The sequence below is a fragment of the Bufo gargarizans genome, chromosome 7, assembly GCF_014858855.1.
Source record: "Bufo gargarizans isolate SCDJY-AF-19 chromosome 7, ASM1485885v1, whole genome shotgun sequence".
NCBI classification, from domain to species: domain Eukaryota; kingdom Metazoa; phylum Chordata; class Amphibia; order Anura; family Bufonidae; genus Bufo; species Bufo gargarizans.
In genome coordinates, this window is record NC_058086.1 from 188,488,474 (window position 1) to 188,511,777 (window position 23,304).

General features: G+C 46.5%; 1 protein-coding gene across 1 annotated transcript in view; it reads right to left on the reverse strand.

The window, feature by feature from the left end:
- The window catches only part of LOC122943041 (filamin-B-like), a 258,267-nt gene that overhangs the window by 180,877 nt on the left and 54,086 nt on the right, over positions 1-23,304 (reverse strand). The window contains exons 13-14 of the mRNA XM_044300431.1: positions 22,633-22,800; positions 15,231-15,242 (exon numbers count right to left, since the gene is read on the reverse strand). Coding sequence (XP_044156366.1) covers positions 15,231-15,242; positions 22,633-22,800 — 180 coding nt within the window. The remainder of the gene's footprint in view (positions 1-15,230; positions 15,243-22,632; positions 22,801-23,304) is intronic.

Consider the following 23,304-nt stretch of genomic DNA (forward strand, 5'->3'; position numbering starts at 1 on the left):
AACCCAGGCTTTCTTAGTAAATGGGAAAAAGAAGCCACAGAAAGCTCCTTGAGACTAATGCGTCTTCTGCTCACAGAGGAGAAAAATAACCTTGAGACTCTAAATAAAAAATTGAATGCGAGTATCGAATCGGCCCAGGTATTCTCACAGGAAACCGAGTTTTGCGAACAAAGAAAAACAACTTCAGAACCTTCTTGAAAAATACCAGTATCATTTGAAGGAACGCAAACATCGGCAGTTTGTGAGGGACCTGGCCGATTTCAAAGATAATAGAGTCTACTCCTCCATTGCTAATAGGAGGGAACCCACAGGAGCCCTAACTGAACAGTCATCCACCGACACCGACTGTTCAGATTCTGATAACTCATTTAAGGGTCCGAGACCTCCATCACGGGGAGGTAACCGACGTGGGCACCAGAGGGGGAATTCACGAGGACGGGGACAATATCAAGGTACCCCTAACCCTCGTTTTTTAGGAGGGACAGGTCAATACCAAGGTCCACCAACCCCTCAACAGATATACCCATTACGGAACCGCCTGCAACAAACTCAGAACTCAGAGGTCCCCAGGTAGTTAACCTCTCATCCCGTAATCTCAGTCCCACTGAGATAGAGGTACTGCAATTAGGCCTTTCTTTTGTCCCAACCCCCTCTTTCAACTTGTTTGAAACATTCAAAGATCTCAATCTATTTGTCAGGAAGCTCCGCTGGCATAAATTCTATAAACTCCAGGATAAAAAACTGTGCCGTGAGTTAGGCATACCCCTGGATATTCTAGCGGACGTTCGCCTGCTTTACGGATTGGACGGAGAATTCGACAAGTTAGAGGGCCAGGGACCTTTTACTAACCTTAAACTCAAAAGCAATAGGATGCCTCCCAACCTGGGTGAGTTATCTTGCGTGGATGTCTTCTTCAGCACGGTCTCGCAAGAGATTGAGAACCTACGTCCCACCTTCCATTCCAATATTGACCGGGCCCATGCCACCGCTGTAGCTAGTTTGGAGACTGACCGCTCTATAGTGATCAAGCCCTCCGATAAAGGGGGCAACACGGTGGTCATGGACCACGGTCAATATACAGATATGTGTGAGGCCCTGCTGAGGGATTCATCCACGTACGGGGTTCTTTCTACTAATCCAACAAATAGATACAGACTGGAATTGAAAAGTATTCTCGACGAAGCTAAAACTGCATCTATTATTTCCGAGGACGAGTATAAATTCATGTTGCCCACTCATCCACGTCTGGCAACATTTTACTGTCTGCCCAAACTCCACAAGGGAACACGTCCCCTGAAAGGGCGCCCCATAGTATCTGGGGTAGGGAACCTATCCCAAAATGTAGGGATCTATGTGGATCGTGTATTGGCACCCTTTGTGACCTCGCTGCCGTCCTATACCCGAGACACCACACATCTGCTCAAACAACTAGAGGGCATTCACGTCGATAATGCTAGCCTACTGACTAGCATCGACGTGGAGGCCCTCTACTCCAACATTCCTCACAATTTAGGAATGAAGGCAGTTGAGCATTTCCTCAGCACTCGTGGTTGTCAGTACCGCGCCCACAGCCATTTTGTCCTCTCCCTTCTTGAGTTTACCTTGACCACCAATGTCTTTTCTTTTAACGGGAGACTCTACCACCAGCTCAGGGGCACCGCGATGGGGTGTTCTTGTGCCCCGTCGTATGCTAACCTGTTCCTGGGCTGGTGGGAAGAGACTCTGGTCTTTAGGGACGAATGTTCTACTCTCTTGGACCAGATTGGCTTGTGGGCGCGGTACATTGATGACATCTTCATCATCTGGAACGGGAACGGTGCCTCGTTCCGTTCGCTGGTGAGGATGTTCAATGACAACCAGATCGGCATGCACTTCACCTGTGAGGTTGGGGGCACCACGTTACCATTTCTTGATGTCCTAATCTCCCATACACCTGCTGGCGTTCTGGAGACGTCGATCTACCGTAAACCGACGTCCACCAATACCCTGCTTAGGTGGGAGAGTAGTCACCCCCTCCCACTTAGGCGAGGTATTCCCAAGGGGCAATATCTTAGAATTAGGCGTAATTGCTCCACAAAAAGAGAATTTGTCAGACAGGCTGCCGATTTACATACCAGGTTCCTTCAACGTGGCTATCCCGACAAGGTCCTAAGGAGAGCATTTGAGTTTGCATTACACTCAGATAGAACATCCCTCCTTGTTCCCAAATCCTGCACCACGCCACCTTCCAACATCATTCGTCCGATCATGACCTTTGACAGGGCTGCTGGTGAAGTCAGACACATCTTCCAAAAAAACTGGGGTATTCTTCAACTAGACCCCGATTTAAAAGAAGTGGTGGGAGACTATCCTCACGTTACTTATCGCCGAGGACGGAGTCTCCGCGATACATTAGTGTCGAGCGAATTCACCCCCCCACCCTCTCTATCAGGTTCAGCTTGGCTCAAATCTGGTATCAAGGGATGCTTCAGATGCAGCGGGTGTATTGCCTGTCCCTATCTAAAAACCGGTAAAGATTTCAGTAGTACGGTTACAGGGAAGACATACCATATACACCATTTCATTAACTGCAGGAGCCGTGGTGTCATTTATCTGTTGTCGTGTGAATGCGGCAAGGGATACGTAGGAAAAACTATCCGGGAACTGCGCAGACGTGTCGGTGAACATCTTGGCGACATAACCAAAGCTAAAGACACTCCGGTCGCCAATCATGTTCACCGTCAACACAACGGGAAAGCCTGCATCACTGTGATGGGCATCGATCATGTTCCACCCCCCAAACGTGGAGGAGATTGGGACCGTGCCATATTGCAGCGCGAATTGCGCTGGATTTACTATTTAAAGACAATGGCCCCTATGGGATTAAATGAACAGCTTAATTTTAGCTGCTTTATTTGATTTTCCCAACATGCACTCTCTATCTTTTTTCGTTGGGCCAGTTCTACTGCTTCTATGGCCTATGTATAATTGAATTTGCCTCTAATAGTCTAGTTTTTCTATTTCATATATATGAATCGTTACTATGGATCCTTAGAACCCTGGATCCACCTGGCATCTAATTGTGACAATTACTATTGTGCCCAATTACTTTGCCCACACTCCGTTCCGCCACTTGCCAATACATTCGTTGCTTCCTGCTCGGAGCGGGGATGGTGGGCGTTCCCCTTTCGGCCCGGCGTGCCCCGTGACCAGTTTCTGGTCATGTGATAGCTCACATGCTGTGCGACGTCATCTTCTGGCGACGCGCTCCACGGGCCGCGTCGGGTTGGAACGCACGCTCACTTCCTGCGTTCCACCGGGCACGTGACACCCTGTTCACCTAGTCACGTGCCCGGAAGTAGAAAGCGGCAAGGGAATCCGGCGGCATCGGAGTGTATTTAAGATACAGAGCGGTGAGTACACTCTGCCGACAGCCCGCCCCTGGATTGATCGTCCCTGTGGCCCAGTGTTACTGCATAGTTGGCACCCACTGGTGCATCTATATTCATTAACACGTCCCATGCGGTCATGCCCCGTGTGTTTTAGCCTGACTGGCCTCACACCTTTTTAGGCTTCTGACCCATGTTCTAAAAATACCTTTTTTAGTATTATTTTGTCTCTTTGGTCGCACAGGCCCAATCCATAGCCCTGTGTGTACCATTTATCTCCCCTGATGATATTCTGTGAACGAACTGAAACGTGACACGTAGGGAGCATCTTTTAGGGACTACTAGGGTTTCTGTCCCCACAGGGACAGGCATCCGGACGGGGACGCTCCTTGCGGGGTAAGTCCCCGTGTAGATAGGTAGGGCATACTAGCCCCTGCCCCCCTTCTTAGGGTTGCCTAGGGCTAACCACCTTGCCTCCAACCATCTTGAAGGGGCTCATCTATTTTTCGTGTGTGAACGAGAAGCATCCAAGGACCGTTCTTCACCCTCAGTCCTCTCCATGAGACATCCTGATCAACAACCGGGTGAGAACGTTCCTGCTTCTTTTCAAATCTTTGGTCACACTGTTTCTGTATGTATTAGTTTGCCCGCTGGGCTGTCTTGTTATATCTGTTATGTATAGAGGCTCCTCCTCTGTTGTCAAAAATTTTTAGATTGACCTAAAATAAATGCTAAGTTTTATCCCTCTGTCCTACGGGATCAGTACCTCTTGCTACCTAATTTTGGGATTTAGTGGGCCTGATTGACATACCTGGCCCTTCAGTTGACTCAGAACCATGGACAGCAAGACGCCTGAGAGGTCCTTAAGTACAAGGGCGTACATGTACGCCCTGTGTCCTTAAGGGGTTAAAGTTGTTGTCCAGCTATTTGTGACTGATGACTTATCCTCTGGATAGGTTCGTCGGCATCTGATCGGTGGAGGTCTTGAATGGGGCTGAGCTGTGCCCAGGCCACAAGACCAATGGTCGCGATGTCACTGGCCTAAGGTAAGCAATGAGAAGGCCATAGCTCTCACAGGAGCCTCAGGCCTTCTCAAACAGATGATTAGTGGGGGCCCTGTAGGAAGAATTGAACTTCTGCTGCTAACACAGTGGCGTGGGTTACCGTAATGAAGACATTTTAGTGACTGTCAAAACTAGGGATTTTGGGACTAGAACAGTTCTTTCTTCAGGCAGCACACATAAGTATTGTCTGAAGAAGAGACTGGTCCCATCCCAAAACATGTAGCTTTAGACCATCAAAAAAAGTCTTAATTATGATAACTGTAGTAGCCCAGAGGGGAGAATCTTGGATGGTCAGTACGTCTCACTGAGAATGTATGCATCAGTGATATAATTCCCGGAAATAAGTATACCAGTAACATTAGGTTGCTGGGAGGTTTTCATTAAAGTGGATTTTGGGTCTGGGTTTTGGGAGTGACCAGAGAGCTTGGGTGGGACAGGTCACTCCTGTACTCCATCCAGGGTTTTTCTACTGTGTGGTTAAAAAGGATGTGGGAATCTCAGCTGAGGAGATCAAGTGTGCACAGGCTAACTAAAGCTGAACAAGCTAAGAGGGAGGATTTGGTCTCTGAAAGACCCCAGAGAGTGGTGGGATCATATTGTTGTTACCTGATTTGGACTGAACACAAAATGTGGGACTTTATGTTATGCAATATTTGTGGGCTGAAGAAAGCTTAAAGCTAAAAGTTTGGACATGTTTACTTTTGTTTGCTGAAATAAACACTGCCTGTGGTGAAGAGTGAACTGACACGCGTGTATGTGTGCACAGTGACGGAGTTAAAACCCCCACAATTGGTGGAGGATGCGGGCACAACACTCCTAGAAATCTCAGCCACCGGCAGTTGTAGGAGGTAAATGTCCTGGGTAAAAACTGCAGCGAAATTACAGTCTGAACATCCAACCATGGAGGATTTAGTAAAGCAATTGGTGCAGTCTAACTTGCTGCAGCAACAGGCTACTGCTCAACAGCAGAAAGCCCATATGGAGGCTATGCAAGCCCAGTAAGAGACAAATCAGCTACTGATACGACAGATGTCTGTATTGACTGAGGCCGTCAAATCTCAGGAGGGGGTGAGCATTCCCAGTCAAAATGGCAGTGTTAAAGCCCGAAAAAATGTGAGGGAAACTTTGCAAAAAATGACACCTGAGGACGACGTTGAGGCGTACCTGTCCGTATTTGAGAGGGTGGCAGAAAGGGAGAGTCTCCCACCTGAGCAGTGGGCAGAAGTGTTGGCGCCATATTTAACAGGAGAACTGCAGAAAGCCTATTATGATTTAACCTTGCAAGATGCTAAAGAATACGGCAAGCTAAAAGCAGAAATTCTTGCTCGGCAGGGGGTGACTGATGCAGTCCGAGCGCAGCGTGTTCACAGCTGGGAGTTTTGCCAAGATAAGACTCCCAGGTCCCAAATGTTCGATCTGTTCCACCTGGTACTAAAATGGTTACAGCCAGAATCATCCTCCCCAGCTCAAATGGTGGAAAAGTGGTGATGGACCGGTTCCTCCATACGCTGCCAAAACCCATACAATGTTGGGTTGGTGGGCCTCGTAGAAAGGTATATCAGCGTGGAGCACTCCCTGGAAAATAAGGGGGGGTTGAGATGGCCATATCGCGGCTCTAAGAACGGGACTGGGTTCCCCAAGAAAGGACTACAACCCGTACCCAACTGAAAAAACACAGGTTAAGGAAAAGTTGGAGTCTGGAACCCGAGTCTAGACCGGCCCCATTATCTGTTGGAGATGTCAGGCTCCAGGATATATAGCAGCACACTGCCCTTTGTCTACCGAGCCCATGGAGTGCGGTGTCGGCCAACCATATTCTCTTTTTGCACTTCCTGTGTGCAATGCAGTTACCCAAGCCCAGAAAGGACCCCAGGTGTGCCAAGTGACCGTGAACAGTGTTAAAGTGACTGCCCTTTTGGACTACGGCAGTTTGGTCACTTTGATGACGTCCATGGTGCCTCACGTAATAAATCCTGAAAAGCATGTGGGAGTGTTGTGCATCCATGGAGACACACGGGATTATCCTGTCACTCAGGTGTCCATAAACACTATGTGTGGTACTGTACTGCATGAGGTGGGAGTTGTGAAAGACTTACTGCACCCGATGATACTAGGAAGAGACTTCCCGCTGTTCTGGGACCTGTGGGCTAACGCTAAGGTCCCGATGAAACTGTCAAGTACTGAGCATTCTAGTTGTGATGTGGTGGGAGAGGTATTGGAGTGTCCTGGGGCTATATCAGGGTCTCCATTAGCGGTGATGTTAGGTGAGGAGGACGAGGAATTAACCCCTGAGACCGATGTCCTGGATCTTAAGGTGTCTCGAGACAATTTTGGAGAGGCACAGCTCAGGGATCTTACCTTGAAAGGTGCCCGGGAGAATGTATCAGTTCTGAATGGGGTTGCCCAAAGTCCAGGGGCTGATGATCAGTTTCCCCACTTCGCCATAAACAATGATATGTTGTATAGAGTGACCAAAAGGGAAGATAAAGTAGTGGAACGACTGTTGGTACCTAGTCCTTATCGACAAGTGGTATTAAGGATGGCCCACTCGCATGTTTTAGGGGGGCACTTGGGGGCAGCTAAAACCCAAGAACGCATTCTGCAGCGATTTTATTGGCCGCTGTGTTATAAGGAAATAGCTGACTATTGCTAGTCGTGTTCCACCTGCCAGGTATCAGCGCCTGTCCCTCATTTCAAAAGTCCTTTGGTCCCTCTGCCAATCACTGAAGTTCCATTTGACCGGATTGCAATGGACCTCGTAGGACCCCTAGTAAAGTCAGCTAGAGGTCATCAGTATATTTTGGTGGCAGTAGACTATGCCACCAGATACCCAGAAGCAGTCCCTTTAAGAAATACCTTGTCAAAAAACATAGCGAGAGAGTTGTTCCAGATGTTTGCCAGAACTGGTATACCAAAAGAGATATTAACTGATCAGGGAACACCGTTCATGTCTAAAGTCATGAGCATTCCCAGTCAAAATGGCAGTGTTAAAGCCCGAAAAAATGTGAGGGAAACTTTGCAAAAAATGACACCTGAGGACGACGTTGAGGCGTACCTGTCCGTATTTGAGAGGGTGGCAGAAAGGGAGAGTCTCCCACCTGAGCAGTGGGCAGAAGTGTTGGCGCCATATTTAACAGGAGAACTGCAGAAAGCCTATTATGATTTAACCTTGCAAGATGCTAAAGAATACGGCAAGCTAAAAGCAGAAATTCTTGCTCGGCAGGGGGTAACTGATGCAGTCCGAGCGCAGCGTGTTCACAGCTGGGAGTTTTGCCAAGATAAGACTCCCAGGTCCCAAATGTTCGATCTGTTCCACCTGGTACTAAAATAGTTACAGCCAGAATCATCCTCCCCAGCTCAAATGGTGGAAAAGTGGTGATGGACCGGTTCCTCCATACGCTGCCAAAACCCATACAATGTCTAAAGTCATGAAAGAGTTATGTTGGATGTTAAAAATTAAACAACTACGAACATCAGTATATCATCCGCAGACAGACGGTCTAGTAGAACGTTTCGATAAAACACTTAAGAGTATGTTAAAAAAGGTGGTAGAGAAGGATGGTCGTGATTGGGACTGTCTGCTACCGTACCTACTGTTCTCTATTAGAGAGGTTCCTCAAACCTCCACTGGGTTTTCACCTTTTGAATTATTATATGCTCGGCACCCCCGGGGGTTACTAGATGTGGCAAAGGAAACCTGGGAAAATGAGACTACGCCATATAAAAGTGTAGTGGAACACATTGCACAAATGCAAGAGAGGATATCTAAGGTCATGCCCATAGTAAAAAAAACATCTTCTGAGGGCTCAAGATAACCAAGCTCGAGTGTATAACAGGGCAGCCAAGGTTAGGCAGTTCAGTCCAGGGGACCGAGTGCTAGTTTTGGTACCCACGGTGGAAAGCAAATTCCTAGCTAAGTGGCAGGGGCCTTATGAGGTGGTTGAGAAAGTTGGGGAAGTTAACTGCAAAGTTCACCAGCCTGGGAAATGAAAACCTATCCAGTTGTATCATGTGTACTTGTTAAAACCGTGGAAAGATCAAAACCTTCTGGAAACTACCTGTTTGGTGGTAGAGGCGAAAAGTAACAGTCAGGATGTCACAATTGCGGAGACCCTCTCCAAATCCCAAAAACAGCAATGCAAGGAACTGCTACAACAGAATAGGGATTTGTTCTCAGATTTGCCAGGTCTCACTAATTGTATTGAGCATGAGATTCGAACAAAACCACATGTTCGGGTAAACATAAAACCCTATAGAATCCCTGAGGTTCGTAAGGAAGTAATATCACAAGTGATCAGAAGGATGTTAGAGCTAGGGGTGATTGAGGAGTCCCGAAGTGGGTGGTCCAGTCCAATAGTGTTGGTACCAAAACCATCTGGGGAATGGCGGTTCTGTAATGATTACAGAAAACTCAATGAGGCTTCGGAGTTCGATGCCTACCCTATGTCAAGAGTAGACGAACTCATTGAGAGGTTAGGTCCAGCACGGTATATTACTACGTTAGACCTAACAAAAGGGTATTGGCAGATCCCTCTATCAAAGGATGCTAAAGAAAAAACTGCCTTTTCCACACCTGAAGGGTGTTACCAGTATGTAAGGATGCCATTCGATTTACAAGGTGCCCCAGCTACATTTCAAAGGGCTATGGACAGGATCTTAGGCCCTCACAAAAAGTATGCAGCTGCATACCTGGACGATATCGTCATCTTTAGCCCAGATTGGGAGAGTCACCTGGGTAAAGTTCAAGCCATACTAGATTCCCTAAGAACATCCGGATTCACCATAAACCCCAAAAAATGTGCCATGGGTATGGAAGAGGTCAGATATCTCGGGTATGTAGTAGGGAGAGGTCTGATTAAACCCCAGATTAACAAAGTGGAAGCAATTCAAAAAAACAGATAAAAGCCTTCTTGGGAATAGTGGGCTATTACAGACGATTTGTACCGAATTTTGCTGCAATAGCTGCTCCGCTAACGGAGCTTACAAAAGGTACAAAGTCAGTCATGGCTAGATGGACCCCGGAAGCAGAACAGGCATTTAACAAGCTTAAGCTACGGTTGTGCCAGCAGCCAGTATTAGTGGCCCCAGATTTTAGTAAGGAATTCATAGTGCAGACAGATGCCTCAGAGGTAGGTCTAAGCGCTGTGATGTCCCAAGATGTTAGGGAGGAAGAACACCCGGTGTTATACCTGAGCTGAAAACTTACCCCCTGCGATAAAAATTATTCTATTGTGGAAAAAGAATGTTTGGCGATAAAGTGGGCACTGGCCTCCCTTAGAAATTCGCTACTGGGTAGGAAGTACAGATTAGTTTCAGATCATGCACCACTAAAGTGGATGTCTGAGAAAAAGGGGAGTAATGCCAGAGTAACGAGATGGTTTCTGATGTTACAGGATTTCAATTTTTATATAGAACACAGGCCCAGGAAGTTGCATGGGAATGCCGACGCCTTATCAAGGATACATTGTTTGATGGTAACAGGTGCCCAGCCCCTCGGCTTTAGGCAGAGGGGGAGGGTATGTAGTAGCCCAGAGGGGAGAATCGTGGATGGTCAGTACGTCTCACTGAGAATGTATGCCTCAGTGATATAATTCCCGGAAATAAGTATACCAGTAACATTAGGTTGCTGGGAGGTTTTCATTAAAGTGGATTTTGGGTCCGGGTTTTAGGAGTGACCAGAGAGCTTGGGTGGCACAGGTCACTCCCGTACTCCATCCAGGGTTTTTCTACTGTGTGGTTAAATGCACTATAAATAATTTTTCTAATATGCTTTATTATTGACATTGACTTTTTACTATTAAATTTCCACCTAAAGCACTGATTTCAAGCACACTTTAAATTCACTATTCTGGCACACCGCGGTGTACAGAGTACGGACTCTGCATTTTATCAGTGGGGCCGCAGCGAATGGAGTACAGACGGGAGCACACAAATGCTGCTCCTGTCTGTGCCCCCTGAGGTTGGCTAAATGCTGGCATAGCACATGGGCACTTTCACCACGTGCTATGCCAGGATTAGAGGAGCAGAGCGGGCTCCGGCCTGTGCCTACTTTGCTAAGCTAAAAGCTAACATACAGGACTCTTAAGTTTAGCAAAGCAGGCACAGGCAGGAGCCCGCTCCACTCAGCTAATCCTGGCATAGCACGTGGTTACAGGATACCCATGTGCTATGCCAGGATTTAGTAAACCTCAGGCGGCACAGGCAGGAGCAGCTATGTGTTTTCCTTCCCTTACTCCGTTCGCAGTGGTCCCATTGATATACTGCAGAGTCCGTACTCCGTACTCCACAGAGAAGTCAGCGATGTGCCAGAATAGTTCATTTAAAGCGAGCTGGAAATCAGGGCTTTAGGTGGAAATTTCTTTAGTAAAAAGTCAAAATCAATAAATAAGGTATATTAGACAAATAATTTTTAAGGCATTTTGGAGATTTAAAAAAACCTAAAACCCTTGAATTTAAGTTAATTACTCTTTCACCGGTTAACCTGTAAAACTGGTCTGTCAATAACCACACCACAAAACTGTTTGCAATATAATGTGTGTGACTGTCATGTGGAATTCTGCCACGCAACACGCTACCAGTCCACCAGAGATCCAATAAAATGCCAATGTTTTATTTACCGCAACATATGAACTCAGTCTTAGGGTACAGACACTGGACAAACATGCGGTTTCACTACAAAACTATGCGTTTTTCAAATGCAATAATTTTTTCCAGGTATACAGCAATTTTATCTAAAACAAAATGTGCAGAAATTATGGTAACAATCATTTAAAAACTGTGCCGCTTGCTGGCCAGTACTGCTCTGCTCTGTGGTCACCATGTGTGTCCGTACCTCAGGGCATTCTGTGTTCATAGATGGACTGGAGGGGAGAATGGCCACACGGAGCCTCTTTCCGCGTCTGTTTTAGGTTTTATTTCCATTCAGCGTCGCTGTACAGACAATTGTACCTCAGCGGCTACAGAAAACCTACTGACTGAACCACTGGGCGGATTGAATTGCTCAGTTCCAGAGACCATTTAGAATAATTTAGAATAATGCAATTGGCAAATCGATTTTCCCTTTGCTCCATGGTTTGACAATATGTCCATCTCTAAATTCTTGGCTTGCAAGACAAGTTTCCATTGCAGTATGTTCACACGAGGTGCAGCTGAAACTGCATGGGAAAAACTGCAATCTGGTTTTGATGTGGTTGTGGTTTTACAGAGGAATGTAATGCGCACTGCGGACTTGTCTCATAGGAACTTAAAGGGGCTATCTGCTGTCTCTGGAACTCCTAAAGAAATGAATAGAGCAGCTCCGCGCACGCCTGACCGGTACCAGATTCATGTCGGGGGGCCCCACAGGGTACAGGGTCCCCACAGAAGGAACCCCACTGATCAAATTGTTATGCCTTATCTTGTGAATAACCAAAATGCCCCTTTAAGTTAGGCCAGGACTAGATGACATGTGGAACTGCATTTCAAACTAAGTTACTAAGTCACGCTTCCCGTAGTAAGGGACCGCCACTTGTGGCATATATGCTGCGGATATTGCGAGCAGATCTGCATTCATAAAATCCACAGCGTTTACACTAGCAGCAAGGTGTATGAGATTTTTACGTTTCATCCACAGGTGGCGCACAGTTTCCGCAAAAGAATGTGCATGTAGATTAACATGCAGTGCAAAATTGTAAATCCAACGCATGACAATTTACTGTCACGCCCATGTTTATGGTCATGACTCCTGGATCCGCATGCAGTTGCCTGCGGTTTGGTTTTATTGTCAACCACATGGTGAGGGCTGCTTGTATGTTGCCTCACGTGTGGTTGCCGCTGGCAACATGTTTGAACTTGGCAGTATAGCAGCCTGAGCTGTTGCTAGGCAGTTTGCTGTCAAGTGCATGCGGTTACACCTGGCAACCTCTCTTTGTATGTGTGCACTTTCCCGGTTTGTTGAGCACGAGGTTGTATGTGTGCATTGTGACACTTTAGGTCACTTGTGGTTGCCCATGGCAACGTGTGGTGTGTACATGTGGTGGCAGCGTCTCGGCCTTCTGGCTGTTTCCCAGGACATGGTTGCCACGCATGTCGTTGCCGGCGGTAACAGCTGCAGTTTGATAGTTGTTTGTACACTTCCCCTTTAAGTGGCTTTCTTCCCTTGCCTGGTGTAGGAAGGGTTAACTCCCTTCTTTGTGTGTGAATACTGGGTGTGTGTGGGTGTGGCTACTTGGGGCTATTTAACCTCTGTGAAGACCTGAAGCTGAGGGGTACTCCAGCCTTGTAGTAAGCTGGAGGCATCCTCCTGGTCTCTAATACCATCTGCCAGTGAGGGCCACCCTTGTTGTCATAAGTTTATGTTACATGGTGTTATTTTATGTCTATGTGGTGTCTGTTATTATTGCAGCTATGGATCTGGGCTCCTGTGTGTTTATGTGTGTGTGCTGTGTCCTTTTATGTTGGGTGTGGATATCAGCAGTTGAGCACGGGATCCAGTAGTGTGTCTGTGGCAGGTAGGGGTGGAAGTCCTTCACTCTCCTGCCATATCCATAGGCTGTTGAGGTTTCTCTTCCCTTGCAGCTTGGCCAGTTTAGACTCCTGTCCGTCCGTATCCAGGAGGAACAGGTAGTCTTACCCAGCTCCTAGCTCAGGGATCTGTCCAGAGCTAGTAGGGAAGCGAGGTTCCTGAGTATGAGCCCTCCTACCATCAGGGTCGGCTCATACAGCTAGGAGTCAGGGTCAGATTAGGGATGCGCTAGGAGGTGACCTGCTCCCTAATTCTGTTGTCCTGGTCAAGCAGCTTCCACTTATGTTAACATCACACGGATTAGAGTTACCCCCACTTTAATCCGTGACATTTACATGGCGGATTTCAACCTTTGCATTGTACCAACAATGCACCAGCAAACTCAACGAGATTTGGTTTGGATTTCGTAGAATATTTGTTTATTTTGCTGCTGATTTTACCCTCTGCTTTGCAAAGGGTAAAATCAATGGTAGAATTTTTCTGCACAAATTTTATATCTGCACGGCAGGTCAGTTTATGCTTAAAATTTTACCCACATTGCTGGCACCGTAAAACGCTGCAGATTTGCCGCATGTGGATGTACCTTTCATCTGCTCATATAAAGTGACCTAACACAGGGAGGATCCACAAAGGCTCCCACAGCAGATCTACGCTACGTTCCACAGCACTCCATCCATACTCCCCAGTGATGTTGAAAGTTTCTTTTGACTTCCCAATCTTGTACTCTTGTTAAATCCTGTGCACAAGGACCCGATTGTTCCATGTTCAGTCCAGCAATCATCTGCATAGTACTTGTCAGCTGACACCATTCAACAGGATAGCCTGCTGCATCTCAGGTGCGTTCCCACGGGGTCTGTAACATGAGCTACGCTTCCATAACCAGAGTAGTGACTGATACGGATCGGGTAAAACAGTCAAAGAGACTTGTACATATCTTAGCTTGAGAGTTGGATGAACTATAAACCATCATATAATATGGTATAGCCTGGAGGATACCCTAAATAATACAAAAAGGAAGCACCTGCAAAGTTCTAGCCCTGGACAACCTATACCAGATTGTATGGACCGCAAAGATTACTGAATTAAAATGTTATTACAATTTAGTAAGGATGAGCACATCAATTATACTGGCTTAGAATTTTTTCTAACAAATCCAATTTTTTTGTGATTTGTTTCAGATGAGAGAGAGAGAGAGAGAGCGAGAGAGACTAGTATGTTACGGTGAGCTTCTTTGCAATTATATATCACACACACATATGTTGTCTGAGGAGGTACTTTTTCTCATTATGGAGAGCGCCTAGTACGTGTAGTACATGTTTGGAGTATTGTAGGCCAGGCAATGCCCATATGGGTTACTGGGAAAGATTCTAATTAATTTTCCTAAGCCTATTCGATCCCAGCATATTCAAGATGTGCTAATTTTCATATATTTTCCCAGAAAGCCAGAGGAACATTGACTTACCCCAACCAAGGCCTCTCAGGCAGCCAAGCAAAGTTTCTTTGCTCATCTCTGTTAAAGGGTTACCCAGAAAGTGATGGCTTCCTGGTATGAATATTTGCATATCTTACATCTGCTGGCATCAGACAGGCTTAGGAAAATGAATTACAATCTTTCCCAAAAATCCAGGGGGGCATTGACTGGCCTATAATATCGCTCTCTCTGGCAAAACTATGTTATTACAGGTAAGGGTTAAATCACCTGTACAAACTGCTCAACCAAAATCAGTGTTTCAGGGCCACGGTAATTCAGGGTAAAATGTGTGCAGTCTTGCGCACACACACCATCAACGGACGTTCCCTATACAGTTGACTGATAAGCCAATAATCATCAATGGAAGTCCTGGGGCAGGGGATTTACTTTGCTCTCTGCCCCCCAATTTTTTTTTTTAAATCCATTATGGAAGGACACCTTGGCTATATGCATAAACCAAGGCTGGCCAAACCCATACTACATATGAGGGCCTCCAAAACACAATGGATTCCAACACACCCAATCTTTTGATTCCTCGGAAGATAAGTCACTGTCTGGCGGGGGCTTACTGCCCTCTATCTATATGCATGCACCAACTGAGAGAGTTTTTGGGATGGAGTCTGGAAAAGTAGATGATGGTAAGAATTCATTTGGCTCATTTGGGTGGCACCCGGCCCATGTTTATGGCTGGCTATAATCCTCATGGGTGACATCTGGTGGGATAACCTTTCTCATTCATGAAGGTTTTAAATTCTAGAAGTTATCAGATATAAAAATTAAAAAAAATATTAAAAAGTAAGCTTATTTTCCAGGAAGAGCGCCACTCTGTGCCTGGCCTCCGGCTGGAGTGGAGCAGTAATAGTACATAGTGTATTGCCCATGGACAAGGGTGGCACTGTTTCCAGAAACAAGAAAAAAGATGACTGGGATAAGTTTCAACCTCCAGTCTTATCCTACAAAACCAATAGGCAATAGATATTGTTAATAGCCAGTTACAGACCTGGGAACGCACCTCTTAATTGATGGTAAACCATATTCTCCACCAGTGAATATTGGAAGATTTAAAGTGACACAAAACCATAATCATTGTGAGTCTAATGAGGGATAGTCAGAGACAGACCAAAAATCAGCATGGATTAATATTCCACTCGTTCCTGGAGCAGATGACAAAAGTCCAAACCTGGCTCGTTTGCATCTTACTTGAAATCACCTTTAAAGAAATCTGAGAGGGCTCTCAGGGGGCTCCGTTTCATTAAGGAGTCTGGCTCATCAATTAGGAATAAATGCTGTTATTCCCTTATGTCCTACCAGCAGCACAGATGGGTTAACTGCCCCTGTGGACTGGTAGGACCGGCGGAATTTTTAATGAGCCCAAGAACCAATAAACGATCTTCAGCTCCCTGAAAGGGAGGAGATCACCCCCCAGCCCACCGTGTTTTTTTCTGTCCTCTGGACAGGTGGACTGGCGTATCGCTCCCCCTCAAAGAGCTGAAGAGTGCTAGGGGCTCTTTTTTCCTTAGTAGGATCGCCCCGTTTTTTTGGCTCTCTTTGCCTTTATTTTAGGCCTTATTGCGGTGATTTTTTGCTGTCTGGGGTACCTGCGGGGAGGGGGTGTCCCCCTCCCCTCTTCTTTCACCAGAAAATTCAAACTAATGTACCCGATGGCTAAACCCTTGGTGGAATCGTGGGGTTCCGTTCCCAAGGTGGACATGGCTATAGCCAAGTTGTCCCGGCGCACTCTAGTTCCTGCAGATGATGGGTCTAGTCTGCAGGACCCTCTAGACCGGAGGGCAGAGTGCACCCTTAGAAGGAGCTACGCGGCGGCCTCTGCCTCCGCATCTACTTTAATTGCGGCCACTGAGGTAGCCACCTATTTACGCTCTAAGCTCAACCAGATCCAGACGGACGTGGACCAGAGCGTGTCTAGAGATGATATTCTGGCAGCCTTCAAATCAGCCAATCTGGCTATGGACTTTCTAGTTGATTCCACCCAGACAGATGCAGCTGAAGCTGGCCGCCAAAACTATGGCCCTAGTTTCGGCTGCCCGTAGACCACTTTGGCTGAAACCTTGGATCGCGGACAACGCGTCCAAGTTCAATCTTTGTGGGCTCCCCTTCGAACCGGACAGGCTATTCGGGTCCGAATTGGACAAGATAATGGAGGGGCTCTCCGATAAAAAAGGGAAGAGCCTCCCCCAGCAGCCCTTTCGGGGACGCCCCAGACAAGAGAAGAAAAACGGAGGTCGTCCAGGGCAGCAGTCTAGGCGCAGAGATTGGGGGGGGCCGTCTCGTAAATATTCAAGACGCTCCTGTAAACCCACCAGGGAGGCAAAACCCTCCTGACTATGGGCCTCTTCGAGGCTCTTGGATAAGCCCTGCTGCCCCTGCAGTGTCTCCTCTAAATTTTCCCGTACCCCTCCCCCAGATTCCCGTGGGGGGCCGTCTCTCCCATTTCAAAGACTCTTGGAGCCAGTTGATTATAGACCCCTGGGTTCAGGACATAGTCTCCGTCGGGTACCGGGTAGACCTTCTCTCTCTCCCCCCAGAGAGATTCATCGCCACACGAAGCTTCGGGTCGGCCAAACAGGTGGTCCTAGAATCTTACATTCAGGACTATATCTCCAAGGGAGCCCTAGAGGAGGTGCCGGCAGGGGAGAGAGGCCTAGGCATTTATTCACCAGTGTTCCTGGTTCCCAAGAAGACGGGAGATCTCCGGATGATCATCGATTTGAGATATCTCAATCGATTTATAAGGAAAACAAGGTTTCGCATGGAAGCCATAAGGTCAGTCAGCCATATCCTCAACCCTGGGGATGTCATGGCTACTCTGGACCTCAAAGATGCGTATCTTCACATTCCGATCCATTCCGCTTCCCGGAAACTCCTCAGGATCGCGGTCCAGATTTCTGGGGTTCGCAGGCACTTTCAGTTCACCGCGCTTCCCTTCGGAATCTCTTCTGCCCCCCTTATCTTCACCAAGGTGGTGGTGTCAGTGGTGGCAGCTTTGAGATTGCAAGGACTGACTATTATCCCTTATCTGGACGATTGGCTTTTCATAGCCTCTTCAGTTCCGGTCCTTACCCACCATCTTCAGATCGCAATCTCCTTTCTCTTCCGCCTAGGCTGGATCATCAACTGGCAGAAGTCGAATGTGAGCCCATCGACTTCAATCCATTATTTAGGATTCATGGTCGACTCTGTGGAGATGTCCCTCCAGTTGACTCCAGAAAGGAGAGCGCGGGTTCAGGACCTGGCAAGGGTCCTTTATGTCCCTCGTCGAGTCTCTATCCGGACTCTCATGAAGATGCTGGGGCTCATGTCAGCGGCTGCGGACGCAGTCCCTTGGGCACTATGGCACCTCCGTCCTCTTCAGTCGGAGGTCCTACGCTTATGGAACGGCAGCCCTGCGGGGCTAGATTCCCTGTGCTCCCTGTCCGGTCAAACCCGGAATTCCCTCAGATGGTGGTTCCATCTGCCAGCAGGGAAGTCTATGACCCAACCAGCTTGGGTCATATTGACTACAGACGCGTCCCTTGTAGGCTGGGGCGCTCACCTGGACGGATCCCCAGTACAGGGATCTTGGTCTCCTCTGGAGCGGCATCTTTCTTCCAATCTTCGCGAGATGCGAGCTATCCGGCTAGCCCTCCTTCACTTCGCCCCTCAGATTCGGGGCAAAGCAGTGAAAGTCCAGTCAGACAATATGACTGCGGTTCTCTATATAAACAAGCAGGGAGGCACAAGATCATTGCCCCTTCTATCAGAGATCGGGGTAATTCTTCGGTGGGCAGAGATGAACCTTTCCCATCTATCTGCCACTCATATTCGAGGCTCCCTCAATATGATAGCGGACCGCTTAAGTCGAGGATTACCGACCATGGAGTGGTCTCTGCATCCGGAGATCTTCAGGCAGTTAGTTCACAGGTGGGGTATGCCAGAGGTGGATCTCATGGCAACCAGGTTCAACGCCAAGGTGCTGAGGTTCTGTTCCCTGTACAGGGAAGACAACCCCCTGGCGATAGATGCTCTGTCGATACCGTGGAGGTTCAGGCTGGCTTACATCTTCCCTCCGTTTTCCATGATACCGAGGGTATTGATGAAAATCCGTCAGGATCAGGCCTCGGTAATAGCCATCATACCGTTCTGGCCCAGTAGATCCTGGTTTACCCAGCTCATTCAGATGAGTCGGGGACAATACTGGAGACTCCCCCCGGAGCAGACCCTGGTGTCGTGGGACACTCATCTCTGCCCAGATCTGCACAGGTTCAACCTGACAGCCTGGAGGTTGATCAGTCCCTTCCCAACATAGAAGGGCTTTCCGAGTCGGTCCTGAGAACTTTGTCGCATTCCCGAGCAGAGTCTACGAAGAAGGCCTACTCCAGGATTATGAGAATCTTCATGTCATGGTGTGATTCCAAACAGGTGGCATCTGCAGATCCGCCCCTTCCTGCGATATTACAATTTCTTCAAGATGGATTAGATAAAGGTCTTTCTCCAGCTACCTTGAAGGTACAGATTTGTGCCATCTCGGCCTGTCTCAACAGGCCGCATTCTCGGGACCCACTCATTAAACGCTTCCTGAAGGGAGCCGAAAGACTAAAGCCTACTATACTGAAACCCATTCCCCAGTGGGATCTTTCAGTAGTGCTCAGGGGGCTAGCATCTCCCCCCTTCGAGCCTTTGGAGGAGGTCGATTTCAAAATTTTGACTTTAAAGATGGTCTTCCTTCTGGCTATAGCTTCAGCCAAAAGAATCTCTGAATTGCAGGCTTTTTCTGCAATTCATCCATACATTATTTTCTTACAGGATAGAGTACTCCTGAGGTTTTTACCATACTTCAGGCCTAAGGTGCCTACCTTTCAAAACATCAACCAGGTAATCTCTTTACCAGTTTTGTTTACAGCCTCCTCCTCTGATACTCCAGCTAGAGACCCGCTGGATATTTCAAGATGCCTCCAGATCTATGTGGATAGATCCAGAGAGTTCAGGATAGATGAGAATCTCCTTATCCTGTTTGCCGGTAAGTCTAAAGGCCGTAAAGCGTCTAAAGCCACCATTAGTCGCTGGATCAAGGAGGCCATTAGGGAAGCCTTTGTTTCCCAATCCTTAGATCCTCCCGAGTTTGTGAGAGCCCATTCTACTAGGGCGGTCTCCACCTCGGTTGCGGAAAGAAGCCTTCTCCCCTTAGAGTTAATCTGTAAGGCGGCCTCCTGGAGCTCTGAATCAACCTTCATCTCCCATTATAGGATATATGCTAGGATGGCAGAGTTTTCGGCTTTTGGGCAGACAGTTCTTAGTTCTGCCAGGCAGGAGGACCCTCCCTAGGGGTTTCGTCTTGCTATCTCCCCATCTGTGCTGCTGGTAGGACGTAAGGGAATCGTTAATTTCTAACGATAATTTGTTTTCCCTTAGTCCTAACAGCAGCACACAAATTTCCCACCCTAAATACATTATACTTGTTAAAACAATTAAAACAATTAAAAATTCCGCCGGTCCTACCAGTCCACAGGGGCAGTTAACCCATCTGTGCTGCTGTTAGGACTAAGGGAAAACAAATTATCGTTAGAAATTAACGATTATCGCCACCTATTAGAACAAGGTTAGTACTTATAATGGGCATGGACAAGCAAGAATCCAGAGCGAAAGACCCAAGAAACAACAACGATAACGGAAGATCATCTACTCTCTCTGAGCCATTCAACAGATTGATGGACAAACTTATTGTTGGGTTACAGTAGCTTTTATGTCCATTAGCAGAGAATTCTGAAGCAGAACCCCAACTCCAAAAAAAATACATGGAATAATATGAATTGGATAAATTAGAAAAATTATTTACTTAGCTTAATTTCATAATCATCAGTTTAGGGCAGGTTCACATCTGCGGTAAAGGTAATCTGTTCTGATATAGGAACTTACTACCCGAGTTACCATATCCTCCATAGCCAGATACCACCGCACACCATTGGATCCCTAGTGACTATAATGGAATCTGGCGGCTTTCTGGTATAAACGCCAGCTTTCTGTCAGTCAAATGTCGCAGCAGTATTTGTTTGGACAAAAGCTGGCAAGCCGGTAGATCCCATTGCAGTCAATTATAGTGAAGAAATATCCAGCTCAGTTCAGGTGAAGTATTGTAACTTTATTCCAGCGTTATAAAATCCGTATACAAGTGTAAGTCTACGCGTTTCAGACCTCTTAGATATGTGGGTCCTTCCTCATGACAAACATGTTGTTTGTCATGAGGAAGGACCCACATATCTAAGAGATCTGAAACGCGTAGACTTACACTTGTATACGGATTTTATAACGCTGGAATAAAGTTACAATACTTCACCTGAACTGAGCTGGATATTTCTTCACTATATTTTGGACTTTACCGCATCCAGGTGCGGCATCCGTGCACAGCAGGTGATTCAACTACTACAGGTGAGAGCTGCCTTACAATTTTATTGCAGTCAATTGGGATCTAGTGGTGTCCGGCTGTATCCAGCTATGCCAGATACGGTAACTCCGGTAGTCTGTTCCTTTGCCGGAACAAACTACCATATTACCTTTACCACAGATATCAACGTAGCCATACACTACTGCACTTGTCACGGGCCAGAAATGGGGCATAGGATGCTGTATATGCTGAAAAAAAAGACTCTTGCAATTTTTATTGTCCCAATGCATCTGAAGTGAGAAGGGGAGTAACTATGCAATATAACATAATTAAACATTTATTACTGTTTAGTTTCTACAGCTCCTATACGGACTTATGTGCCTCCATGGTGGCAACAAATATTGTACGGTCTTAGACCCCATTCACACCACCATGTTGCCACTGTGGCAGTTTTGTGGTCAACAAACTGTGGGTTTGCAAAACACGGGCACTGGCCGTGCAAACTCTGCATTGCGGTGTGGTCCCATTGACTTCAATGGGTCCGCAATCCGCAAGATAAAGCGAAAGATAGCACATGTCCTATCTTTTGCGGAGAGGAAGCCCACAGAAACATGTGAAAACGCTTCCATGCCTCTGCATCACAAGAGATAGGACATGTCCTACCTTTCGCCGTATCTTGAGGATTAGGGACCCATGCAGAGTTCACGCGGATGGTGCCAGTGTTTTGCTGACCTGCGGTTTGCGGTCCGCAACACGGGCACAGTGGCCTTATTCTGCAGTCATATTCCTTTCTAATTGCTGTTTACTTTTTGCTAATTTACCAAACACACATTAGCATAATGTAGAGGACAAATGAAAGCATGTATGACTGCAAGATTAGACTATACAGCACTTGTTTTTAGTCTGTGACCATGGAGATGTATTGTCTGCGGAGGAGCTGTAGAAAAAAAACTAAAATTACAACTTTTTGCAGAGTCCCTTCATTTCTTAAGAGGCACAGACAAGTTGCAAACATTTAGTTGGAAAGGTATCCATTGCCTTTAAGCCTATGCAGAATACAGTATACAATTAAAATGCAGGGGAAGCAGGATATTACACAGTTGGATATAAGGAAGCAGCTTGAGTCGCACAGTGTATAGATGTGTCTTATGCAAGTCTAATGCAGGAAATAATGTACAAAAGTTAAAGTGTACCTCCAGTTATAAACAAGTTTTCATAAATGCATATGTACAGGTGAATATAAGAAACTGTGTAATATATCTTATAAAAGAATTATGCTTCCTCCTAGGCTTCTCAGGCTGCTTTCTTCCTTCTTCCCTTAATTCAGCCTCTTATATCTATTAGCACTCTCTGTGTCCAGCCTCACACACAAAAGGTCTATGGAGAGAGGAGGTGATTTATTACCTCACTCTGAACAGTGGTAGAGCCTTATCTTACTAGATATAGTAGAGTCCAAAGTGCTAAGTGTAGCAGAGCTAAGAAACTGCAGTTTGTGTGCCTCTCATCCAGCAGCCCATCCCCAACTCTCTCGATAGATGTCAATGTTAAAAGTAGGAAAGAGCAAAGCAGCCCGATAAAAGCAGACAGAATTATTTCTCTTTAATAAAATATATTACAAAGTTCCTTATATTAACCAGCACTACTCAATTAAGGAAAAGTTGTTTTATAACTGAATACACTTTAAGTAAAAGATGACAAATTCTCAAAAATATGAAGGTCTTTGAACGTTTGATGCTATGAAAAATGGCCTCCCAAAAAGTTAAATGGTACCCATATACAAATTAAGGCAGAATAGGCTACTAAAAAAATAAGCTTTAAAACAGAGCATTAAAAAAAAAATCTCTTACCTCTTGGTCCAGTTACTTCAACACTAAGAGGGGCAATTCCAGCTTTGCTGGCGTCTACTGTAAACTGCTGTGGAATTTTAGCCCGTACAACATTTCCAAGTCCAATGCCAGATACTTTCACTTTGCTGGGGTCTACGATATGTTTTACAGGAACCTTGAATGGACTACCTGCAACATGGAAGAGATGGAGCCTCAGAAGTGAGAATTCATATCCCATCTACCACATTCTCTCTCACAGCAAGCAGACCTCAGTAGCCACATACCTCAACCCATAGCTTGTTCCAGAGAAACATACATTTTTTTGTATTTAAAAAGGAGTCCGTCAGTACTTTGGACCTTGCTAAAATGCTGACGGCACAAGGCAGGTGCATACATTTAGTGTATTTCATAATCAGGAGTAGTGTGAATATGAACTCTTATTCTGCAAGGTTCTGGTGCTTCTCCATGCTCTCTGCATTGAGCTTCTTCAAAGCCGCTCTCCTCTGCTCTGAATGACAGCTGTAATGGTCTCCTGGTTGGATGTTAAAGGGGGTCAATCCGAGCAGAGAGGAGGGGTTGTGAAGCAGCTCAATGCAGAGAGCACTTTAAAGTGAAGATCTGTAACACCCCAGAGTGGTGTTACCACTTCTACACCTTGCTACTGTCTTTATTGGTCTAACCTCATGCCATCTT